This window comes from Talpa occidentalis, unplaced genomic scaffold, assembly GCF_014898055.3.
Source record: "Talpa occidentalis isolate TD23 unplaced genomic scaffold, MPIMG_talOcc4v2.1 talOcc4.3, whole genome shotgun sequence".
NCBI lineage: Eukaryota > Metazoa > Chordata > Mammalia > Eulipotyphla > Talpidae > Talpa > Talpa occidentalis.
In genome coordinates this window covers 16,671,570-16,695,133 of record NW_023603184.1, presented here as the reverse complement: position 1 = coordinate 16,695,133, position 23,564 = coordinate 16,671,570, and the positions used below count along the sequence as shown (strand labels likewise).

General features: G+C 39.8%; 1 protein-coding gene, 1 long non-coding RNA gene and 1 other non-coding gene across 9 annotated transcripts in view; all 3 read right to left on the bottom strand.

Annotated features, from left to right (window-relative positions):
- Positions 1-3,474: 3,474 nt before the first annotated feature.
- Positions 3,475-13,560, bottom strand: LOC119255399 (uncharacterized). The gene is made up of 3 exons (XR_005127464.2): positions 12,279-13,560; positions 5,324-5,479; positions 3,475-4,411 (listed from the first exon to the last, which is right to left on the bottom strand). It is a non-coding gene; the product is annotated as an uncharacterized LOC119255399 (long non-coding RNA).
- Positions 13,561-13,781: 221 nt separating this feature from the next.
- The window catches only part of MPPED2 (metallophosphoesterase domain containing 2), a 172,791-nt gene continuing 163,008 nt past the window's right edge, over positions 13,782-23,564 (bottom strand). For all 7 annotated transcript variants that reach the window (XM_054699307.1, XM_037522526.2, XM_054699308.1 and 4 more), the window contains exons 5-7: positions 21,499-21,614; positions 18,152-18,265; positions 13,782-15,149 (exon numbers count right to left, since the gene is read on the bottom strand). In XM_054699307.1, the coding sequence (XP_054555282.1) occupies positions 15,031-15,149; positions 18,152-18,265; positions 21,499-21,614 (349 nt within the window). In that variant the 3' untranslated portion in view covers positions 13,782-15,030. The remainder of the gene's footprint in view (positions 15,150-18,151; positions 18,266-21,498; positions 21,615-23,564) is intronic.
- Positions 22,688-22,848, bottom strand: LOC119256469 (U1 spliceosomal RNA). The gene has a single exon (XR_005127799.1). It is a non-coding gene; the product is annotated as a U1 spliceosomal RNA (small nuclear RNA).

Genomic DNA, 23,564 nt, shown 5'->3' with positions numbered 1-23,564 from the left:
ATCTAGAAAACTTAAATAAGGGACCAGGAAAATGAATATAAGAAAGTGAAAATCAAAATCAACAAAAAACTATGAACCAGAGACACTTTTTGGGGGTGGGGGGCGGGAGGGGAAGGATTGGGGTCAGAATGGGGCGTTTGCAATTGTATGGGGGAATATAAAAATAAAATTTAATATTAAAAAAAAAAAAAAAAAAAAGATATGGTATATATACACAAAGGAATATTATTCAGCAGTCAAAAAAGATAAACTCATGCCATTCGCAGCAATGTAGATGGAGTTAGAAGGAATTATGCTCAGTGAAATAAGCCAGAAGGAAAAAAAAAATATTGGATGGTTTCATTTATAGCAGGAATATAGGGGAACCAAATAAGACATCAGTGTAAAAAAATAATAACAGTACAAAACACAACAAAGCATAAAACAGACAATTATAAATCAGACACATCCTGCAGGGGAGGAGGAGGGAGAGGGATCAAAGAGAGGGAGGGAGGGGCACAGGGGACTGAGGTGATGTTGCACGGGTGCATTGGTGAAGGAAACTCTATGGGACTACACCTGAGGGGGTGGGGGGGGAGCAAATAATGTTTAAAAATGAACAATAATGTAAAAAAATTTTTTTTAAAAAAAGAAACTACCAAACTGTTTTCCAGGTGGTTGTACCATTTTGCATTCTTCTTAGAAGTATATGAGAATTCTAGTTGTTCTACCTCCTTGGCAGCACTTGGCTATTAGCAGGCTTTCATTTTTTGAAATTTTGTTTTGTTTTTAGCTATTTTAATGAGTATGTTGTAGTAGCTCATTGTGGTCTTAATTTGCAAATACAATAGTGCTATCTCAATTCCCTAGTGACTAATGATGTTGAACATCTTGTGCTTATTTGCCACCTATACAGCCTCTTTGGTAAGTTTCTTCTTTTACCCATTTTTAATTTCATTGAATTTTAAGACTTAAAAAATAAATTCTAATTATATGACATAATGTGGTATGCAAGTATTTTATCCCTGCCTTTAGCTTTCCAAATAGTGTTTTGACAAAGCAAAATTTTTAAATTTCAATAAAGTCCAGTTTGCCATTTTTTTTCTTTCATGGACTGTGTTTTTGCTGCCCTATCTAAAACTCTCTATTTCAAGTTATGAATATTTTCTCCATTGTTTCCTTCTGAAAGTTTTAAAGATCTATGGTTAATATTTAGATCAATGATCTAATTTTATAGGCTATGAGGTTTAAGTCAAAGTTTAATTTTATTTTTGCATATAAGTAAATTGTTTTGACAACATTTATTAAAAAGCCTATTTTGTTTTCATTGACATCTTTGTACCTGTATAAACATTAGTTGGTCATGATTGCGAGGTCTATTTATGGACTTCTATTCCACTGAAATATCTATCCCTTCACTAGTATCACAGTCTTGATTACTATATCTTCATAGTAATTACTAAGAAATTATGAATCATCCAACTTTATGCTGGGATAATTTTCTATCTGCTGTTGTCCTGTGCTACAGTATAAGGAAAAAAGTAAAGAGGAAAGCTTTTTGAGTCCTATCTATTTGATGGGCAGTGAACCATGGGAATTTACAGTATTTAAAAATTTTTAAAGCAATGCATTCCAGGTGGGTATTATTTGCCCATTTATGAAGATGAGAGAACTGAACCTCAACGAATTTTAATACTATGCCCAAGGTTATATAGTTAATATGAGACAGAGTCATGATTTAACTCCAAGTTAGACCTACCTTCAAGTACACACTCTTTCTAATACACAATAGTTCATGTCAACTTTTCTGGATTCTGGAGGCATGGAATTTCCCTTAGAACACCTTGGCTGCTCTGATGGATGATTTCTGAAAGTCATTTACACTAAGTAAAAATATCTCTGAGGCTTCCCAAAAGCTCTTTTGTTAGCATGGTTGAGATGCAAACTTATACAGTCAGAATAGAAGGTTTAGTTTGGACTCCTGAAAAACAGTGTTGAGTTAATCATCTAGCAGTAGATTGTCACAATGGCTACAGGAAGATAAATAATCAAGGATTATAAGTCTTTAATTTAATATAACTTATTCTCATTAATTAAATACCAATTACCTGCATGTCTTTCCTGGGAACTGGCCTTTGCAATCAATCTTTTCAGAAATGTTGTACACACACGCTCACAAAGGTATTAATATCATTCTTAAGATTTACAGGCACTGGACTCTTTGGCTTAAACCATCTTCAAACACTCTACACTGTAACAGCAGATAATCGTCATAAATTTCCTGATCTTTGACCTAAGCGGTTCTTAAATTTCCATTCCCTAAGGGCTCGAGGAGTTCGTATTTATCATACTGAGCCGCTTACTTCTAAGGATCAACGTGTTCCAGCAAGACTCTGAATTTCAGATCTCTGACCCAGCCTCCTACTTGGAGATTTTGCTAGTCACAACAGATGAGAATCCTTAGGGACTAAGAAAGTATTCTGTCCTATGACTTCCCTGTGTAAGATCATTCATTCGTGGACAGTGTAACCTTACAAAGTACCTGGAGCAAATTTGACCCTCAGAAATCTTTTGAATATCCCAGTTGCTCTGACTTAAGTATTCAGTGGCGCATACATCTACTGCTGAAAATACTCCCATTTCAGCCTTTAGCAGCTGGCTATGTTTATCTGCAATTTTTATTAAATTTCTTATCCTCAAGACAGCTTATTCCTTATGCTTGTACCTAACTATACATTTTATGGTTGCTATAAATTTAAGTTTTGAAAGTGGCTGGTGGTTTGCTTAAAAGAGCTGGTGTGAATATGTGCCTTCTGATTCCATATTTCAGTTCAACAGAACAAGGCAGAGGAGGAAACCAAATTTAAGGAAGGATTTACATACAAGCTCAGAGTCACAGCTTCCTACATCTGATCAGCTTCCACTCTTTGTTAACATTTTGAGTGACCATAATAGTATTACCTCCTCAATCATTAGTAGAGTGTTCTTTTTTATTTAAAAAATTTAAATGCATGCACATGTGAAGTAGAATTTAAAGAGTGTAAAAAACTGAAAGGGAACATGCATACAGCCATTGACATGTACAAAAGGTCTAGTTAATTGATTTGATAATGGTAGGACACAGGTGCCATGTTAAACTCTGCTTCCATTTTCTCGCTGGCTGCTCTCAAAAATCCTGACATCAAATTCTCAGTTCCAAAGAAAATACTAAATATTTGTGCTATTCATCACATTATCATCTCATGTTCATCCTTTCAACTCTGTGACTTAGTCATATGGTTAAAAATGGCCCTATTATGGGTATTTAACGTGGGCAGGGACAAACATACTGTAAAAGATGCCTCATGGCTTAGCCCTATCAAGTCATTTCTTGAGTTTGACCAATTCACTCCTCCAATTTGTAAAACACAAGAGAAACAGGACTGGGAATTTCTTAACTCAGTATTCTTATTAGTAAACTAAACACTACTAATTTCAATTAGTACTCATCCAGGACTATGAATTATTGCAGTTTTTCCCCTTCAGTAGCAGAGACAGAGTTCTCTAAATTCACTTGTATTCTTTCAGCCAATATCTATGGTCATGCTCATGAGTTACTAGTAAGATGACAGAACTGAAATTGTTTGGGGCCTAGAAAATGAGTAATATTTGTAAGGCTCAAACCCCAAATTTGTTCAGATTAACACACTGCAAATACCTAAACTCAGTCTATTCCACTCATTACCAAAAGAGTGTAACTCTAGATTTTACACGATACTGTTGGATAGATCTGTGGATACTGTTGGATAGATCAGGTGTAAGTATATGATCTTGGGTACCAATTCATTGACTAGGAAGAAGATGACCAGCTGTATTAGAAAGAAAAGTTCATGAACATATTCAACTGAGGGGCCTGGAGATTCTTGGTTTGTTTCCTACCTGTTTTGTTTGTTTCTTACTATTGACTACACCCACATTCTATAACAAATCTCTTTTTTCTTGAGTGAAATGGAGTGCATTTTGGTTCTTTGAAATTTATGACCAGTCAGCCAAAAGAGAGTTTTAAGCTTTCTTTAATATCTTAGAAGGCCAAATGGGTAAAGGTTCATCAGTTAAAGCATTTATGATGGTGTTTTCAGATTTGAATGAGTTAACTCACCCACAAATTACTAAAGGGCTGACTTCCTTTTCTTCTGTTGGGCCCAGATTAATTTTGGTAGGTTATAAATGGTGTTTTTATTCACAAGGCATGGGACATATGTGATAAATGTGAAGACTATCATACGTCTTATAAAGAGCTAATTGTTTGTGAAAGATGTTCTCCCAGTGACACATACAAGTCTGATGTTCTCTGGCTGCTGGCTTTTCTATAACAATTTCATTAAATGATCAACCCTTATACCAGAACATAATGTGACAAAGCAGAGATTGTCTTCCTTGACCTTGGCAGGATCTGGAAACATTAAAAAGAGATCAAATACTTTTTTTTTAATAAACAACTTTATGAAGACCTAATCACCCTGCATACTAAATTCAAGCACAGGACTTAAAGGCCTACCATTTTCTCATTAACACTGTTGTTAATTTTTCATGCTGTATCCAATTTTCTCCATGTCTCAGACTAACCACTTACTCTAATTTATTAGCTTAAGAATTGCCAAATTACAAAGGTAAGAAAAAATTATGTTTTGCCTTTCCCCCAGAATTAGATTCTCATTCCAAGGAACCAGAATTCTTCACTCAAGGAATCATTTCTTCCCATCCCTTAAGTTGGTATTTTATCAAATCTCTAGCCTCTGGAATGTTGGCAGGAATTACTCAGAGTAGAATGTAATGTACTGTTTTGTGTCTTTGTAAAAGTCATTTGGTATTTATCTTCAGAATTATTTTATCATTTTTTCAAATAGCCTAACATACTTCCTCATGTATAAATGGACAATGTGTGGATATTAGAAAGGCTTCATTTGCAGTGAAAACCTCAACAGAATCTCAAAAAAAAAAATATGTTTGAACACTAGCTAAAGATTATAAATTATGGACATCAATTTATGACAAGAATTTCTAACCTTTAAGATACTGCTTTTAAACAGGACTTAACTTTACTGAAAAAGAAATGCATACATTAAATAGACATCTATCTTTATCTATACATATGTATGTATGTATATGTATGATATATGTAGATTTGTCACCCAGATATGATAGATCTATACCAGCTAGACAAAGAGAGTTCTGAAACTCAACACAGTATTGGAGAAATATTTAACATCTTAGAGTTTGTAGCTAATTCTTTAACAGTAATTAAAGAGACATACTTGTGGAGAGAAACATTTAAAATTAATTACTTAGAAGAAAAGAGACACACCTTAAAATTGTAGGAAACTTTCATAATTGCCCAAAAGCTTTGAAGTGGTCCAGGCTCTGAGCTGGGAAATATATTTCATTCTTCATTTTTGGGGGGTCCTTTTCAACATCACTTTGCAGATGTCAATGCTAGTATAAGTCAAAGAAGTTCTAAACCCTTGAAGAACAGAGAGCACATTATTAGTCTGTTATAAGGTGTGTTATCTGAACAAGGAAAGTTTGAAAGCCCAAAACTTTACTTACATCGATTTAACATTAGCCAGATGTGTCTTACATAGACATACGCTCCTCTCTATGTGAATAACAGATCTGTTACTTTTTATTCTTTTCTTTTTCCAATATAACATATTTATCATCAAATGTTTTTCAATGAATTTATGGATAACTTTTCCTGTTTACATATAAATCATGGCCAAAACTAAGTTATATAAATATAAGTCACCATCTGCAAAAACCAATAGAGAAGCCTGAAAGTGAGTTTTACAGGACAGCCTGTGAAGACAAGGGGGTAGAACCACTGATTTTCATACAAGTCATTTGCAGCAAACTGGGTTCACTGACCCTGGTGTTTGACTACTTGGTTAAGGCTAGTAGTTAAAGCTTTGGCTGGAGCCTTTCTTTGGTCTAACTCTGGACTGAATGTTCTGCTGCTAAGCAGAGTGTCTGTCACAGGGTAGTCTGCATGATAAATACTGATTACCTGTTGCCTGGCTATCAAGGAACAGATTTGCATACCTGACCGCAAATCTAACATCTCCCAGGTGCATGCTTGCTGGCATTAGAAACGCTGGGAAAGATACCTGTTGGGTGTGCTATCCCAAGTCCAAACTTAATTCTTACATTTAGAACTAAGACGGAATCTCTTTTCCTCTAGGTAAGTAGCAGAAACATCTTCTGGCAAATTTAAAGAACTGTATATAGATCAAACTAAAGAATGGCAATTATAATTTTACAAAACTTTTAGATGAAAAGAAACTGCGTAAGAGAAAAAAAATGGCCAACATACATCTCCCTTCAGGATATTTCTAGGTCAGCAATAATCATTTGAGGGGTTACGAAAGGAGAATGCCTCTACTGAATTGCTTTTAACATTGGTCCAAAGTGGTGGTGATGAAGGGGTTCTTTAAATAGATTTGAGAATGCTGAGCTTTAAAAACAGTAGGTGATGTCCTTAACATCCGAGCCAAGCTATTCACTGCAAATCCTACCAACAACCACAGCACTACTGGCATGGATATAAATATTCATATCAATAAATGGGATACTGCTGAATCCGCAAATATAGCTGGAATGGCCCTCATATTGTCACTTCACTGGAGATACATAATTTATTTCTTGAGAAGTCCTCTTTAAGAATCACATATTCGCAAAACAGTCTTCCATGTGCCACTATGTTGTGCTGAAAAAACCCATCACAGATAGATTGTGATAGGGCTACAATTTTCCCGGTTTCCTACAAAAGTCAACAGATTGCATATGAATGAAATACCAGAGTGCCCTTTGTTCAAGGGTGTCTTGTCATCAGAGAAGATATGTCTATCATTTCACATTTAGAGAGAGAAAGCGATCAAAAGACAAATATAAGTCACAACTATCTCTTGCTTTCCTTCCTATTCTCATTCCCCCTCACCTTTTTACTAAGTACATTTCAATCCACAGTCTTTGAGCTCAAATACATTTTACATGTGTTACTGTATGCTCTACCATACACCCTATTCTTTGGGATGGTAATTTATTAAATAAAAATGCAAGAGAAATATACCAATCTACCATTGTTTCTGAATCTTCTCAGAACATAGAAAGTCCATTCGTAAGATGTGAGGCCACATTATGTTCCACTGAAACAGAGGTCTTTTGACTAGCTTCCGATTTTTATTTTTATTTATTTTATGAGAGTTTTATTTTATTTTTATTTAATTTAATTTTTTTTTTTTTTTGTGGGACCCTCGCCGGCGGCCGGGAACGAACCAGCGCTGCAGAGGCTGCGGGCAGCCTCGCAGCCCAGTGCTCAACCGCTGCGCCACCAGGGGAGGCCCAGCTTCCGATTTTTAATTTTGGTTCTCTAGCCCTTTAGAAAACGATGTAAGGCAAGTTCTTATACTTCAGTACACTTTGTTTCAATTCCATTAATACTGAGAATATAGTCAGCCAAGGAAAATGGTTAATTTATTATATACTGGACATAGTAATGTTGAAGTAGACCCCCCAAAGCATACATACACACTGACCAGAGATACTGTAGTAGAAACAAAGTGTGATGAGTATCATCAAATTGATTTTTACAAATTTGCTCAGAGAAAACTTGAGTCATATTTTTTAACTTTTTGAAATAAAAACTAAGAAGGTAAGCACATTATTTCAAATTTTGTCACGGTTTATTTATGCTGCTGAAAGAGTACTGCTTAACTTTCCAGGATTGCTGCACTATTTGATGCATCCAATCTTTTCTTTTCCTATCACCATTAGCTAGTAAGACAAACACTGAATGGACTGGTCCTTCCTGATGTTTGAGTCAGTACCAGACCTTACTTAGAGAACGTGTAGTCTGCCTTTTCTCAAGGAAGTTTCTTCAGATATTTATCTTGGTGCTCTGATTTATCTTTGATTATGATCTATTGATCTATGCAAAACTCTGAGGCGGTGGGGGGTTGGATATGTCCAGCAAGGTGAGATGATGTGCAAGGAAGTGTAAGAAAGAGGAAGGGAAATGCTCTCATGCAGATAATGCCTGTTCTGTTCTTGGTGACTGAGAATTCAAAAAGGTTCGTGTTGGAATCTCAGTGCTTACTCAAATGCCCATTCACAGCTGCAAAGGCCAAAGTCTTGCATTCCATGCATCATAATCAATCCTAATGGCCACTCCCATAGGAACACCACTCTCACATCCCAGACTTACAGACTGCAAGGGACATGTGGAACAGTTCCATGGGAAACACTGGTCAGGAGAGTATCCGTGCAGCCTAGACCAAAGTGACCCTTTGGTACAAGTTCAGAGCAGCATAAAGGAACACGTGGTCACAGCAACATTTCTCCAGAGAGCTATTTCAGATTCCACATAAGAGTAACTGGTGGCTTTGGATAAATCAACCCTCTCATTTATGTGCTGAATGGGAGAAAACAAGTCAACAACTGATGCATGCAAAAGCATTTGGAGGTGATGGATGGAGACATTATGGTGCATTTCGTCAATGGTATGCCATTAGAGAAAACTATTTCATAGAGCAAATTAAGAAAACACACCAGCTACGTGATATACTTGGAATTGCCACTGGCCAGATGGTTTTTTCTCCTCTAGGAATGAAGCTGCATGGGATTGACATTATCATTATCAAGCAGACTCCCTTTCCTGGGTTAGCAGCCTGTGCTAGTCTTAGACCCCCCACCTCGCATTACCCCATAATGATGACCACTGATATACTGGAGATAACAAAATCATGGACTCTATTTTTTTTGCTATCTTAAACTATTATTTAAATCTCTTATTGCTCTGTAACTTCATGTGTTAATGTCTTGTTTTCTCCTCCATGTTATAAGGCCCTTCCCTTCATGCCAATAATCTTACAAGTAACTGATATTTACTAGCACAGCACTGGGCTTAGTGTTCAGTAAATATATGTTGATTTCACCGGTGATTAATTTCTCCCATCTTTCTACCTGGCTATTGTCTGCTAAACACTGATTGATTCATAAGAAAGCATTTCTTTGGACCTTGACATTGGGACTGCAGAGATGGACGATTTGGCAGGTGACCTCCATGAGCTCACAGACAGACAAGCAATTAGAACGCGGTGCAGGGAAAGGTACATATGGGAGGTTATGACAGCACTGGAGGGGGATGTTCTGGGTAAGAGTGGGATTCAGGGATGGATTCTAGGAAGATATTACCCTTAAGGATTCAGCAGTTGTTAACCCGAGCCTTTTGCAAGGGCATGTTGGTGAGACCAAGCATGGAGCATTGGCTTCCAAGTATTGCTGTTTCAGGAGCTTCTACTGAAAACTATTTGCAAGGTCACCCACGAAGGGCAGGACAGAAATGGGCTATGAATCTCAGGCCCTTTCCCTTGGTAAGTGGGCTCTGAGCGCATTCAGATGCACCTCATGGTAACTGTGGCTTCGTAAAAAATCAAAGATTGATGGGAGCAGGCTCTCTGCGTGCGTGTGTTTAGTCTGCTCGAGCTTTTAGTACTGTTGTGGCCATGCTTCCTAATGGAAATGCATTTCTCACTCTCACCATCACCCAGATATAGAAGCTCTCGGCTATGAAAGGCCTTTTACCTCAAGATTTTTGTCTTGTAAGCCATCCTAATTCAGGAAGAAAACAGAGTCCAAAAGAACCCACCACAGATGTTTGGTCAGAGAGTTCAAAGAGAGAGACAGGCATTTAAGAGCTCAAATGATGTAAGGTGTGGGTTTGAGCCCAGTTGGAAGAATTTGCTTTCTCTTGTGAAGGACACTGACTGATATAGAGAAATAAGCTAAATATTTTATTTTGCCCTTATTTTCACTTTAAGAAATCATGACTGACAGAACAATGAGGGCTTCCATTTATTGTAATATCTCTCAGCCTCTGTTACTATCATATTGACTCTGACAAATCGTGAAGCAGCATTATCCCCATTTTCCAGGTATGGCATCTGAAGTAACAGAAGTAAAACTAGCACAGCCAAGACCACCCAGATGGGCAATGGTGTAGCTGGGATTTGAAAACAAGCACATCTGATTCCAAAGTTGGGGGCTCTTATCAATGGTCAATATCTCCCAGAATGGAATGTACATGTACATGAGCACACATGACAAAGAGCTGTCAGAGCTCCAAAGCAGGCAAAGTAGAAACCATGCGCCCATTTCTGTCCTACGAGGGAAAGTGGATGCTCATCAGAGTTGCAGGTGAGCTGGTTGACTCTATAGCAAACCCCGAGGGAAACACTTAGAGTCCACATTGGGAGGTTTCTTTTTAATAGTCTAGTCTAACAATAACACACCACAGAGAGGTGGCTTGCTACAAAAATCACATCATGCCCAGTGAAATCAACCTCCTCGCCTTTAATTATTCCTGAAGATCAAAGTGAAAAAAACACCTCAGGCTCAACATCCGGAGCCCAAATGCCAAAGTGGGGCTATCTCTTCGATTGTGTGGCAATGGTGGTGACATTGACCCTCCTTGGGCCTGTCATGAGCTGCAGAGGGGACTTTATATGGGCACCAGGGGAGAAAGGGGGGCTTCTCAGAGAGGCTTTTGAATCAAGGGTGGTTTTTTTCTTGCATGGAAAAGCAGGATCAGAGAAGAAAGGTAGATGGATGAAAATCCACATTAGAGAGCTGGTGTACACACAGCAATTCTGCTACTTTATCATGAATGAGGAGAAAAAATATTTTGCACTTGAGAAGCTGACATGAAGAAGTGGGCCTGGAGCCTTCTGTGAAACCAGCCATTAAGATAATCTAGTCCTGGAACCTTCCCCACATCCAACTGCCTCCTGCATGAGCCCAGCAGTGTTTCCAAATGCCTCAGTTCATGGCCAAATTCTTCAAACAAAGAAGACCTTAATTCACTTTAGTTAAATAAACAAAAAATACCTTAAGACTCTTAGGAAAGTGGGTAGAGGGCATGAGGGAAATCCAAATAATATATGGACGTCAATTCCTCCCAAGCAACGCATCCTTGCTGATGCGGGTGGGGGCGGGGCATTATTCTGGGCACAGCAAGTGTTTTATCTGCAACCGACAAATCTCAAATCCTCCCAGCTTCTGTTTCTCCCTTCTTAAAATCTCGGTCACAGTATTTATTTACGTACGCAATGGAGATGAAGGCAGGCTTAATGCTGGCCACCTGTCAGAGTAACAGTGACCTGTCTCTTAAGGGGATTTCAGCAACTTCCCCCACTCCATCTTTATAACGCACATGGGAATTGGGAGAAAATGTCCAGGAGAAAATACACTAATTGAGCTAGGAGGTGGTGAGATGCAATGGAAAGACGCCAAGGGGAGAGATGTTGAGAGAACCTTGGGTGGCATTTAAAGCAATTTGAAAGTGTACAGGCCACTTCCTATTCTGAGATTAAAAGGAATTTTGCACAACTATGTTACCCAAATGGAAAAGCCAAGCTCCCTTTTGTGTCTCTGGCACATGCCCTTGGGGCTCTTCATGTTCTTATAAGGAGAGCTTCCTTAGTTTCCAAAGAAGGCAGATGAAGTCGCTTTCTTGGAAATAACATCTCTGCTCTGGAGAGTGAAGAGTCAATAGACAGGTTTGTCACCTGGACAATTCCAAAGCAATCTGGTTGACTATAGTTAACAAATACCTGTGCACTACTTACTAGATGCCAGGCAGTGCTCTCCAAATATTAACTTATATATAGCAACTTACAACTTCATCAACATCATCACCCACCCAGCCAAAGGCTTCGGTGCTAGTCTGAGATGCAACAAAATTGCTGACTCAGGCAGACTCTGTCCCATGAGGCTGTGCCACACCTCAAGGAGCAAAGAGTGGTCCAAGAAGGTGTTGTCATAGAGTCACATTTCAGGAGATTCCAGCACTCTTATATGAGAGACAGAAAATTACCCCAGGACCACGTGAGTTTTTTATCAGTTTTGTGGAGTTCCATCAACCTTTCTGATCCAGAGGCAGGGAGATGAGGACACAGATTATGGGGTCAGACAGACTTGGTTTTGCCCTCCTTTATTCTGGTGAAAGTGATTTCACTTTAGGAAACTTTGTTTCCTATCTACAAAGTGGGGCTTCTGTGATTTCTCCCAGGGTTTTATGAGGATTAGAAACAAAACACAAGAACTGCTCAGCAGAATACTGGTGATAGAAGGATAGAAAGTGCCTCATGTTTCCTTATTGTAAGGTCCAGTGGAGAAAGTTTCAAGCCTATGAACATTCATGCTTCCCGCCCTCCCCCCAACCCCGCCCCCATCTCCATGACCCCCCACCCCAAGTAGTTCATCACCTGGAAAGGCGAACTTGTGGGACTGGCTGAAGGAAGCTCTGCCCATGAGCCAGTCTGCCCTGCAGATTTAGCAGACTGGATTGTTTTCTGCTCCTGCACAATGGAAAGCAATTTTAGTAAGTGCTTAGCTTAATTAGTTTGTGTCCAGACGTGCTCTCAAGGGTTGTGCACACTTGTCATCATGATCACCACCTGTCTCGAAAGCCAACTTTCCCAGCAGTCTCCGCCTTGCTCCATGTACAGAAACCACATGAAGTTTCCATTCAGTCCACCTTTCACTCCAGCTCTGCAGAAAGGGGCCTGAAGTCAACACCCTCTTCTATGAATGAGTTCAGGCTTCTCACAGTACCTCTTTTGCCCATTTTAGCTACTGTAGTCATGGACCAGCTCTGGCTGGGCAGCTGCAGCACCTGATCGTCCACCACAAAGTCTGGATGGCATTTGAGACACTGACTAAACATTAACAACTACAAAGGATTATTTCATCTGGATTAGAAGCTGGAATTCTGGCCTAGAATGTTCTGTTTACTCTGTTCGTATTGAAATCAAAAATTCCTTTCAGGGATTACACCAATGGGTGGGAAGGAAGAAAAAGATAGATCAGAAGACAACCCAACAGGCACTGGAATGTGGATTCTGGGAGACACTGCAGATTTAAGATCACACTACTTTACTTCAATGGTTCTTCCAGAGAACGTTACAAAAAACATAGTTTCCCCCTCCTTACCACCTGCTGTTTCTTGGCTGCCACAGCAGGCATTTTTTAGTGGCCAGCATCATTAAAAAAACAGTGGGGGGGCCTCCCGGGTGGCTCAAGGAGTTGAGATGCAACCTATGAGGCTATCCGCAGCCACTGCGGCATGAGTGCGATCCCTGGCCAGGGAGCTACCCACATGGCGCAGCAGACCTCTCCTGACTTGCTTGCTGCTCCCCTCAGCAGTGTATTTCAGTCAGTCTGCCTGTTTTGTTCCCCACTCTGTCTCTGGTGAATGCTCTCAGCCTGCCCCCCTCCGCCTCGCGCCTCTGGCCTGTACCCCAGTTCTTGTGTGCATAAATAGATATCTTTAAAAAAAAACAGTGGGGAGGGGGAGATGATAACTGTTCTTGTGGACAAATAACAACGTGAAGTAGTTACTCTAGGATTCACTGGTTCCCCCTCTCTCAAACACACATGCCCTCAGTAGCATCTCCAACCTCCACCTCGAGGTCACGCTGTTCTGTAGAAATTACAATGGGAAAAGACAAAATCTTCACCTTTTGAAACCTACAGGAAGATAGATGAGGGCACAGTGGAAGGAAAGAGTAACACTGAGTGCCTGATCGATCTACCTGTCAGCCCAGGAGTGGTGGGTAATAAAAATTTATTGAAAATTAGAAAAAAAAAGCCACTTATTTTAATTCTTCTGAAAGGGAATACAGATGTTGCAGATGAATCCCTACCCCTTTTCCCCAGGATTAAAGCACCATCCTCCCACCCACCAGCCAACCTTCCAACAGCACAGATTTAAAAATCTTGCAATTTTATTTGCATATAAAGGCCGCTAGATATAGAATATCACAATAAATTTAAAGAAACAACTGCTTTCCTAAATTTCATTAACAAGATAACATAAAATAGAATAAAGCTCAACAGCATTTACAATGGGAAAACAGAAATGACTATTAGCGACAATATTTTGTGCTAGCGAAGATTGCATCGACACACAGTGCAAAATGAGGGGAGGGAGAGGAAGTAAGAAGACAATTCGGGGTATTTAAATATAAAGGACAACTAAGCCTTATTTTAGTTAGCTTCCATTGCATCCATTTAAGTCTATACACGTCTGTAACTGTACCTAGATTGAACTCAAGCTCTTTGAGACCGTGAGTTCTCAGAAAATGTGTCAGCTCCTTCGGACTTCAGATGCCCTGATATATAAAGCATCCTTCTGTAGTTTACTGTCCTTGGCAACACCCAACTCTGAACTGTCAAAGTACACAGAAAATATTCATATATATAAATCCATATTGAAAAGGAGTCTGCACTTTTAGTTTTAACTGCATGAAATACCTGCTCTTAACAGATTCCATATTTTTAAAGCTAAAATAAGTTAAAAGAAACAAACATACAAGGAGAGACCTCATCTAACCACACTATGGATCTCACTAGCTAAGCCATCCTTCAAAACGATGCCGTTTTCTTCCCTTGACACTGCTTTCTTTATAGTGAGAGTGTGAAGAGAAGTCTTTTCCACGCCTACTTGCGCTGAGAAGATTGCTATAAATCCGGGCCATGTCTGCGAAACAGAAGCATTATCGGGAAAACAACAACAACAACAAAACATCAAAAAATAAAATACTTCAAACAATACTCAACAGTTGTGCAAATCTGGGTGGTTTTTTAAAACACTGCCTACCTGTTTCTTTTCCTCTTTTTCTTCCAGCTTAAAGCATATCAAAATAAGATTTTTATCACCTTTTAAAAAGAAAGCTTGGCTGTCCTTTGGCGAACGCTAACAATTTACAATGGCGTGGCCTTTAAGAAAACAGAAGTCATTTTACAAATTCACAAGGCTCCTTTGATTTCAAATGGATGCTCCATTTAAAAAAAAAAAAATAAAGAAGCACAACCTCTAGCATCATTTGTGTTCCAGCAATTTACAAAAAGAACTCACAGGATTTGGAAATCAACAAGTAAGAGAATGTAAGTTTATAATTAGAAAAATGGCAGTTTATAGACCTTCCCTCACATTCCAATTGAGTGTTCAGAGCTTTAGGAACCCTGTGGGTTTGGAAGGTCAAATATAATTGGAGGGTTGGTCGGTTGAAAGCTGACTGTACACGTTGAGGCGTTGATGTACGTTGTGTAACCGTCGGTCATAATGCCATAACCTGCAGGGAGAGAAGGTCACGCTTACTGTGATATATACAAATGATATGACTTGAGGCAGGGCTGTCAGGCAAGGAAAACAAGAAAAACTCTTTGCCAGGGGACAGTGAGATGAAATCCAGTTGAGCTAATCCAGATATAGCAGCTTTCAGAAGCTGCCTTCCAATTTTATTCTATTTTCTTGAAAGGGAGAATTCTTGACTTCAAAGAAAAATAATTCTTTTTTTCCCTATTTAAATACTGGATTTGTCAGGAGAGGCTGTGATTTCTTTATTAGTGAGAATAAAGAAAAATTTTGCCTCTTCTTAAAATATGATTTTCATTTCAAAGCCCTGTATTAACTATTGAGGGCAAGGGAATGAAACGAGTGACATAAGGAACTGCTTAGGGGCACAGAAATGCAAACCCCACAGGGCTTCAGGACAGATGAAGAGAGAAGAATGTTGCATATGGAGATGGGGGGTGTGGTCGCTTCGCTTAGCTTCTTGATCAATGAAATCATTTTTAAACTGCCCTAATGAAAATGAATATCAAGTGATCTGAGCTTGCTTGAATTGTGTGGTTTTGATGCTGAGTTCCATTTCATTCAAAAGAGTCAATACTCCATTGTATACTTGACATTTGCTTACAGGGTAGATTTTAAGTGTTCTCATCCCCCAAAATGATAACTATATCAGTGATGAATATGTTCATTAGCTCAACTATGCTGATTATTTCACAATGTATACAGATGTCAAAATATCAAGTTGTACACCTTAAATATGTATTGTTTTGTCAATCATGCCTCAGTAAAGCTGAAATCAAACTGTTTCACTTTAAAAAAAAATCAAGAGTCAAATAATCAAATGTCCAAGTAATTTGCAGAAATCACAGCACCCTGCTTCCTAAGCTTACCTGGACACAGGCTCAAATAAAAACACTCCCCTTATACAATATAAATCACTTGTAACCTGTTAGAAGAAGCCAAGAAAGGTTCTCAGGGCCTCTGGTATGCCTGTTTCTTTTATAATTTTTAATATGTTGTAATTTGTAGCATGTATATAAATTTACACATTTTCCTAAATAGGTTAGTCTTACAGCCTCTGCAATTAAGTTTGTAATTCTATGATGAGACCAAGCTCTTAGGGCATTAAAAAAGATGCCCATGAGAAAATAAAATTACCATTACTTATAGAAATAACTGAGAAGGTTTTTCTCCTCTTTTGTTAAAATTTCTCCAAGTAAGTCCGTGGAGCACTTAATGAGGGTCAGTGGAAAAATCTCTTAAGAAAAGAAAAGAGGCATTTAAAATGTGCACTGTTTAGTTCTGGGGTCATAAAGTCTTGTTATCTCTCTCATCAAGAGGTTGGTATGTGCCCTTTCTCTGCCCTCTTCAGCTGTCTTAAGCGAATAAAAAACAGACAAGTTTATTTGAATATGATCTCCTACCTTTTAAGCAAGTTTATTATTTTGGGACTTCAGTGGAATTCTCCAATTGTCAAGCTAGTTTGAAGCTAATTAATGGTTTTTTAAATGAAATGCAAGCTCACAGGCAGGCCATAGGAATTCAGATCTTCTATCTGCCCCCCAGAAATGTTAGATATGATCTCCCATCACTCTCCCCTTCAGTACAGATCAGGCCTTAAAGAAGTGCCCTCCTTGTCAAGGAATAAGCATACAGTTGGGACAGGATATAGGGCGCTGCACCTCTGCTTTCCATTCTGTCAGCTGGTGCCTGTATTTGGAGCAAACCAAATGTTCTCTGGCTTCAGCAGGATGCTTTCTCAGTATGCACTCTATGACATACATGCAGACCAGGAAGTCGCTAGATTTGTGGGCTTCGAAAAGCAAACTGTGTTCTTTCGTTCTTTGTCCAGGCACATAGGCCTGAACACTTCAGCTGCAGATTTGCCAGTAACTCAGGAGAATAGCTGCAATCAGGGGCTGGAGTGAATACGGCAGCCGGCAGTGGGAAAATGCACCCACTACATCAAGTGTACATAACCAGGAGAGTCTAGGAGGGATAGAAAAATCAAAGCACTGCTTGCTGAAAGAAGCCTTCATGTCTGTAAAGACTTGGACAACCCAGGTTTTAAAAAGGCAGGACAGACAAAACCTAGAGCCCTGAAGTTTCCAGGAGGCTTTCAGGTTCTGTGAACTTGACTTCAGTTTACCTTGAAAGGCAGAGAAGGGCAACTGGACCAATTCCCATTTAGAAAAGATTTAATTACTCTGTTAAACCTCAGCCTGATTTTACAGCACTGATGGCTTCTGAGAAGTCTGAAATGGTCTGCTGAGGTCAGTAAGGAAACATCTACCGGCAAACGGGCAGGTTCCTGCCATTTCTGTTATATATCTTTCATTGAGTGTTCAAAGTTGTATTTCCGAGAACATCTTGTCTTCCTGGGTGTGTGTATGCATTCCATCAGAAACACAATATTTACAGACAGGAAAGAGCCATAGAAACTATGTTGGTTAATATATAAGTCATTGTTTCTAACTTTGGAAGAGAAAATTTGTCTCTTTTTTTTTGGGGGGGGGGTGTTGCTCCATAGAGCGGTTATCAAGCATACCTCATCAGAGCCCTGGAATTCCAGAGGGTCCCTGAGGGATAGGGTGAGGGTGGGCTTTCCATCAGATGGGTCAGACCTGGGTCTTACTCTCTGCTTAAAAGAGCAGCTCCAGGGCCTCCCCGGTGGCACAGCGGTTGAGCGCTGGGTTGCGAGGCTGCCCGCAGCCTCTGCAGCGCCAGTTCATTCCCCAGCCGCCGGCGAGAGTCCCACCAAAAAAAAAAAAAAAAAAAAAAAAAACCCAAACAAACAAAAGAGCAGCTCCATGTAAAATATTTCTCCACTTTATATGCAGAGGTTTCTCCTAACAATCCATCTCATGAAAGGGTTCCACTGGCAAAAAGAATTTGAAAGCCACTGCTGCTATTATCGTAGTTATTTTTATAGCTAAAGTCTCCAGGGTGGAAGGAGATCACGGATAACACAACACACGAAGTCCTTTCTTCAGGTCTTACCTTCATGGATTCCACCAAACACATGGAGTTTGGGGCGTACTCGCCTCTGGACTGTGTTTAAAAGCTCCACACAACCCACTCTTTGAAGCTCCTTTGGAACCCAGTCTCGAAAACCTAAAGGCAAAATGCAATCAATACTCTTAATTTTCTTTCTTCAGGTAAGGGTTCATTTAGACTTTCAGGAAACCATAACTCACAGAAGGTTTATTACATTATCTGTAATCCTAGCGTCTCCATTAAAGCACACAATGGCTTTTAAGGAACTTTTCACTCATCGCTTTGTCTTCTTTAGGGTCTTGAAAAATTTTTTTGGTTTCTATTTTTTTTCTTCCTGTTAATTAATATATTTTTTTTTTTCTGTAAGGGATTTGATTTATTCAGCCACGGGTTTCAAATCTTCTTCACAGGCTCAGTGACACTTATTCCCGGCAGTCCCATAATAACTCCCTCTTGATTCAGTTACTTCCTCTCTTTAAAATTGTATTTAAAATAGTAGTTTACTTCCAAGATAGCTAAAAGAGAAGGACAGAGAGGGGCAGCTGGTAAGCTGGTCACAAGACCCCTGGCTCTCCTTAGATACATCAACTCTCTACCCTTGGTGGTTCAAGAGGACCAAAACTCGGACATTCCAGCTTCCTCCTACTCCCCCTGTGTCCTCTCTAGCAAAAGGCAACAATGGGACCTCACCGGGGCATCCAGCAAGCTTGGGCTAATTGACTACTTTTAAAGTAAAAGCCACTTAGTTCTAACACTTAATGCAGAAAATCCATAAAACTGACATCAATTAGAGCAAAAGTCAGCTATCAGCATGATTATGGTTGAAATGGAATCCATATGCCTTAGCGCGATGGATAGTAAGAAGGCATGTGGAACAAAGGGTTCCATCGTTATAGGTGGGAATCCATTCCATAGCATCATTAGGTTATTTAGAAATGATCAGGCAGAAGGAGCCAGCGAGCTTATTCCACTTTGTTTGGCAAAACTGTAAACACGAAGATTTAGCATCTCAGATAAGTCATGTTGGCCAGACTGTAGGGAGTGTCCAGAGAGTGGGAAGAACAGATGAAAGAGATAAAAGTGGGGACCCGGGCAAAAATCCAACCAGAACGAGAGGTCTCAAAACTCAATTAGCAATCCATAGTAACTAGCATAGTCCCTCAAGGACAAGTTCTTCTCAAAGGGGTGGGGGGAAATAACCTCATTTCAGATACAATCACCTGAAAAGCTTCTTGCTCATATCACAATAGTAAATAGTGGTTTCCACTCCCAGCAGGAGAGAATTCAAGGTCAAGCCCCACCATACTCTTCATTCCAATCAGCATTTTCACACGCTCCCAATAACTGTATTGATTAAGGTTCAAGTTTACCTTATGAAAACCTAGCCTGACTTTTGGAGATTCTTTATGTAGATATCACTGTTCCTTATGCACAGTCACTCTCTGAATTATTCCATCTTTACTATGAAGAGAGGAATGAACTTTACTATGAACTCCGCAAAGCTGAGGAATTCCTAGGATGTCTGAATTTCTTTGTAGGCTAGAATTCAGACTTATTACTGCCACTCATTTCTGTACCAAAATTAATGACTTGATGAAGTCTATGAATTAAATGTTCTGTTCAAACAATACTTCGATGTTTCTACACTGAGGATGTCCAGGTTTCAGAAAAAACATGCCTGCAGCTAACAGGATTCTCAAGGACCACATAGGCTGTGGTGCTATTTCTGCAGGGTCTCACCAAGTAACTCATGCTGATCAGAATATTTAACAAGCAATTTAATGATTTAATCTTTAGTGACAGCAAAACAGGGAAATTTATTATGGCATGAGATTGTTGATAGGCATAATCTCTTTAAAACAAGGTATGGGGGAGTGTGGGATTAGGGAAGAAAGCTTGGAGATGACGATTCTAAAGACCTGAAAGTGAGGGGCTGCTGGTCTTACGTAAATCTCTATAATTTCAGTGACTGCAATAGAACTGGCCCCCTTTTCTTGTTTCCCCCTTATTAAAATTTGTTACCATGGCTCCCTTCCTGGTGCTCTCTTTTGCTGTTTCTATGTGAAACACAGACTACTTCCCTGGAAAGGGAAGGAAAACAGTACCATGTGAATTGGAGGGGAACTATCTACAAAGTTCATTTAGGAGAGGCATGGTAGATTTTTAATTTTTTTTTCAGGCTGTCCAGGGAGGGAAAATGGCATGGACAACAACCCAAGCCACAGGGAAAAAATCATGAAAATCTTTTTTTTTTTTTATTGAGTTCAACCCTCTTCCCACCCCTCCCTGCCCACCCCACCCCCACCCCCACACATCAAGATAATCAAGAAAATTCTTCCAGCACTGTGAATTAAAAACCTCTTGAGGATAGATTTCATTTTACATGTTTTTCACCACACACACACAAAGATTGTGTGTGGAACTCTCCTACTAAGGGTGTATTTCCTTAAACACACCTTTGTTTAACAAGAAGGGTCCTGGCATAATATATATACCAAGCAGATTTGGTGGTGGTGGTGGGTCATAGTGGCAGCTTGGTTTGGAAAATGTTATAGGGCTCAGTGAAACAGTTAATGAACCCATGAACAATTAGAAGAGAATTATATAAGTTTAGTAATGAGCTTCTGAGCCTTCATCCTGCCAACGAAAGGGATTTTTCAAGCAATAATGGCTGTGTGCTTGGCTCTGTCACTTAGGTGACACTGGGCAATTATTTAGCTTCTGTGAGTTTTGATTTTCTACTCTTAAAAAATAAAATAAAGCATTATGACAATCTAAACCTGGATGTAAGTGCAATATATCTTTAGGATGAACATCTTTAAGTAAGCCTTCAACATAAGACCTTAACACTTTTGCTGAAAAAAAAAATTCTTCTCTCATATAATCTGTTCAAATGTTAAACTTTAAAGAGCTCCAAGGTTCCACTATTATATGGAAAAGGAAAATGATCTCCTTTGAAGGAAAGTTTCCATCATTTCATTGCCATTCAAAAGCCCTGTGATTGGAAGGACTGTATCTTCCTTGCTTCCCTCACCCCACCTCCCCTACTCCAAAGTGAATACAGTTCTTAAAATAAATTATCCAGCTCAAAAGACTGTGGTATTCCATACGCATTTGATTTTCCTTGACTTGACTAAATCAAAAAATTTAATTTCAAGAACACCTGTAAGTCCAGCAGAACTGCTGAGTTTAATTATCATACTGGGTATCTTTAAAGACACGGACTTTTCTTTTTGTATTCACTTTTCTTGGAGGGGAGGGGGAAGATTATGTTCCTGAAGCATTATTCATGATGCTTGAGGGAGAAAAGGCATCTGGCAGGACGAAAGGACAACCTTTGCTGCACTTACCCAGAGGAGGTCCGTGTGTCATGAGTATGTCGATGCCCTCAGGGATGAGGTTCCACTTGTCCAGCAGAGACTGACCTCTGGGTAGGTTAAAGCCCCATCCATTAAACCACGGGGTCCTTTGGGGGAGACAATGCACATGGTCTGAGGCCAGCGCAGTCACGTTTCCATTCTGCAATATTTCTCTCTCGCACATTCGCCCACGGTTTGCATTGCTCTCTTTTCTCTTTGTGCTGGTTGGCCCTGGCAGCAGGATGCTTTTTTGTTGACTGCTTCAAAACCCATCCACTTGAAAGCAAGTGTGGAGCCTATGACTTGTTCAACTAGAAAGGGGCACACGAACCTTTGCAGTGAGACTCTCCCAGCAGACCTCTATCAAAATCCTAACAATGCTTTGTCTTCTCCCAAATCTCAGTCCTCCCTAAGATGCCCCGCCCAGATCTAAAGCATTCCCATCCCCCTTGTCGTGCTTCAGAGCTAGAGAACTCCCTCATCACACCTTCCTCCCCATCACTGCGGGGCTGCTGTATGAGGAAGATCCTTGCTCCAGTCCCCGAGTAAAGGACAAGTGCTCTGAGGCAGAAGCCTCTGTCCGTGGAGATGTTTTAAATACACAGTCCTACAAAAAACTACGAACCAGAGACACTCTATGGGGGGTAGGGGGCAGGGAGGGAAGGGATTGGGGTCAAAATAAGGGGATTGCAATTGTATGGAGAATATAAAAATAAAATTTATTTAAAATAAATAAATACACAGGTCTGAGAAAGTTGAAGAAATGTGAGGGACTGGAAATTTGGGAAGGGAAAGAGAACAAGAAGTGAATGTGGAATTTTTCTCCTGTCACCAATGGGACAAGTGGGGGACATCCTGCTCGCCCTAGGACCCACTCTCCTGGCAGTGAACGTGAGCATCCCACCCTCACAGGCACTTCCGCTCCAGGAATGAGCATTCGCTTGCTGATGGACGTCCTGGTCAAGATCAGAGTGACAATCGATGCCAGATGGAGACATGAATGGGGCCTCTGTCCATCCAATGAGCATTTCCCATTTACAGTGGGAGAAGGTCAATGTTTCTCCAGAAACACTACAGATTACACCATATCAGAACAAAGCAGTTCCTGGTGTTGTCCTAGCCCCAAACATCTAGACAGAACCATTGTTTTTGGAAACTAACTCTTTTTTGTGAGGTGGGGGTGGGGAGAGCATGAACACAGTCCCCCACTACATCAAATTATGCAACTGAGTTTCCCACATTTGGGGAAATCACAGGGGTCAGCACACCTAGAGTGCAATGTATATACCTCACCCTGGGAAAACCTTTGTGATTAGAGTATCCCCTCTGCCAGGTGAGTGTAAAATAGACTCTCCTTTGCTCTGTAGAAAAATTACAGTTTGTAGGCACATGTAAAAGACAAGTTGGTCAACTCTTCAGTTAATCCCAATGTCCCTCTTTGGCTTAAGCTGCCCCTTCCGTGCTTACAGAAAGAGGTAACCTGGTGTAATGGGACACTGAACAGTGGATCAGTCAAAGCTAATCAAAAGACTACACTCTATTTAAGCCAATAACATATCAGGACCAGACTAATCAGATTTTCCCAAGACTCTGAAGTCAGATACACATACCCAACATTCATTAGGTGATTGACAATGCTTTCAAGAACATTGGAAGTGAACATAAATAGTAGAATCAGAGTGATTTTGAAAACCATGTAAAAATCCACCTTATTGGTAAGAACCTCAGTCCCCACTGAGATAATAGAGTGTTCCAATAGATAAGAGACTGGCCCCCGCTAGAAAAAAAGAAATCAAGAAACTATATGACTTAGCTCCTATAACCACCTTCTAAGCCCCTACACCATCCTCAGGGGATTTATTTGTAATTTTAATGACAATAATAATTAGTAAAACTGTTATTTATTGAGTGTTTACTCTGTGTCAAGTGCTATTCTAAGACCTTTATTTTTACTAATGCATTTCAATCTCACAACAGGCTCCTGAAGTAACTACTATAAGTTCATTTTACAGATGTGGAAACCGAGACACAGGTATCAGGTAAACTCAACGAATAAA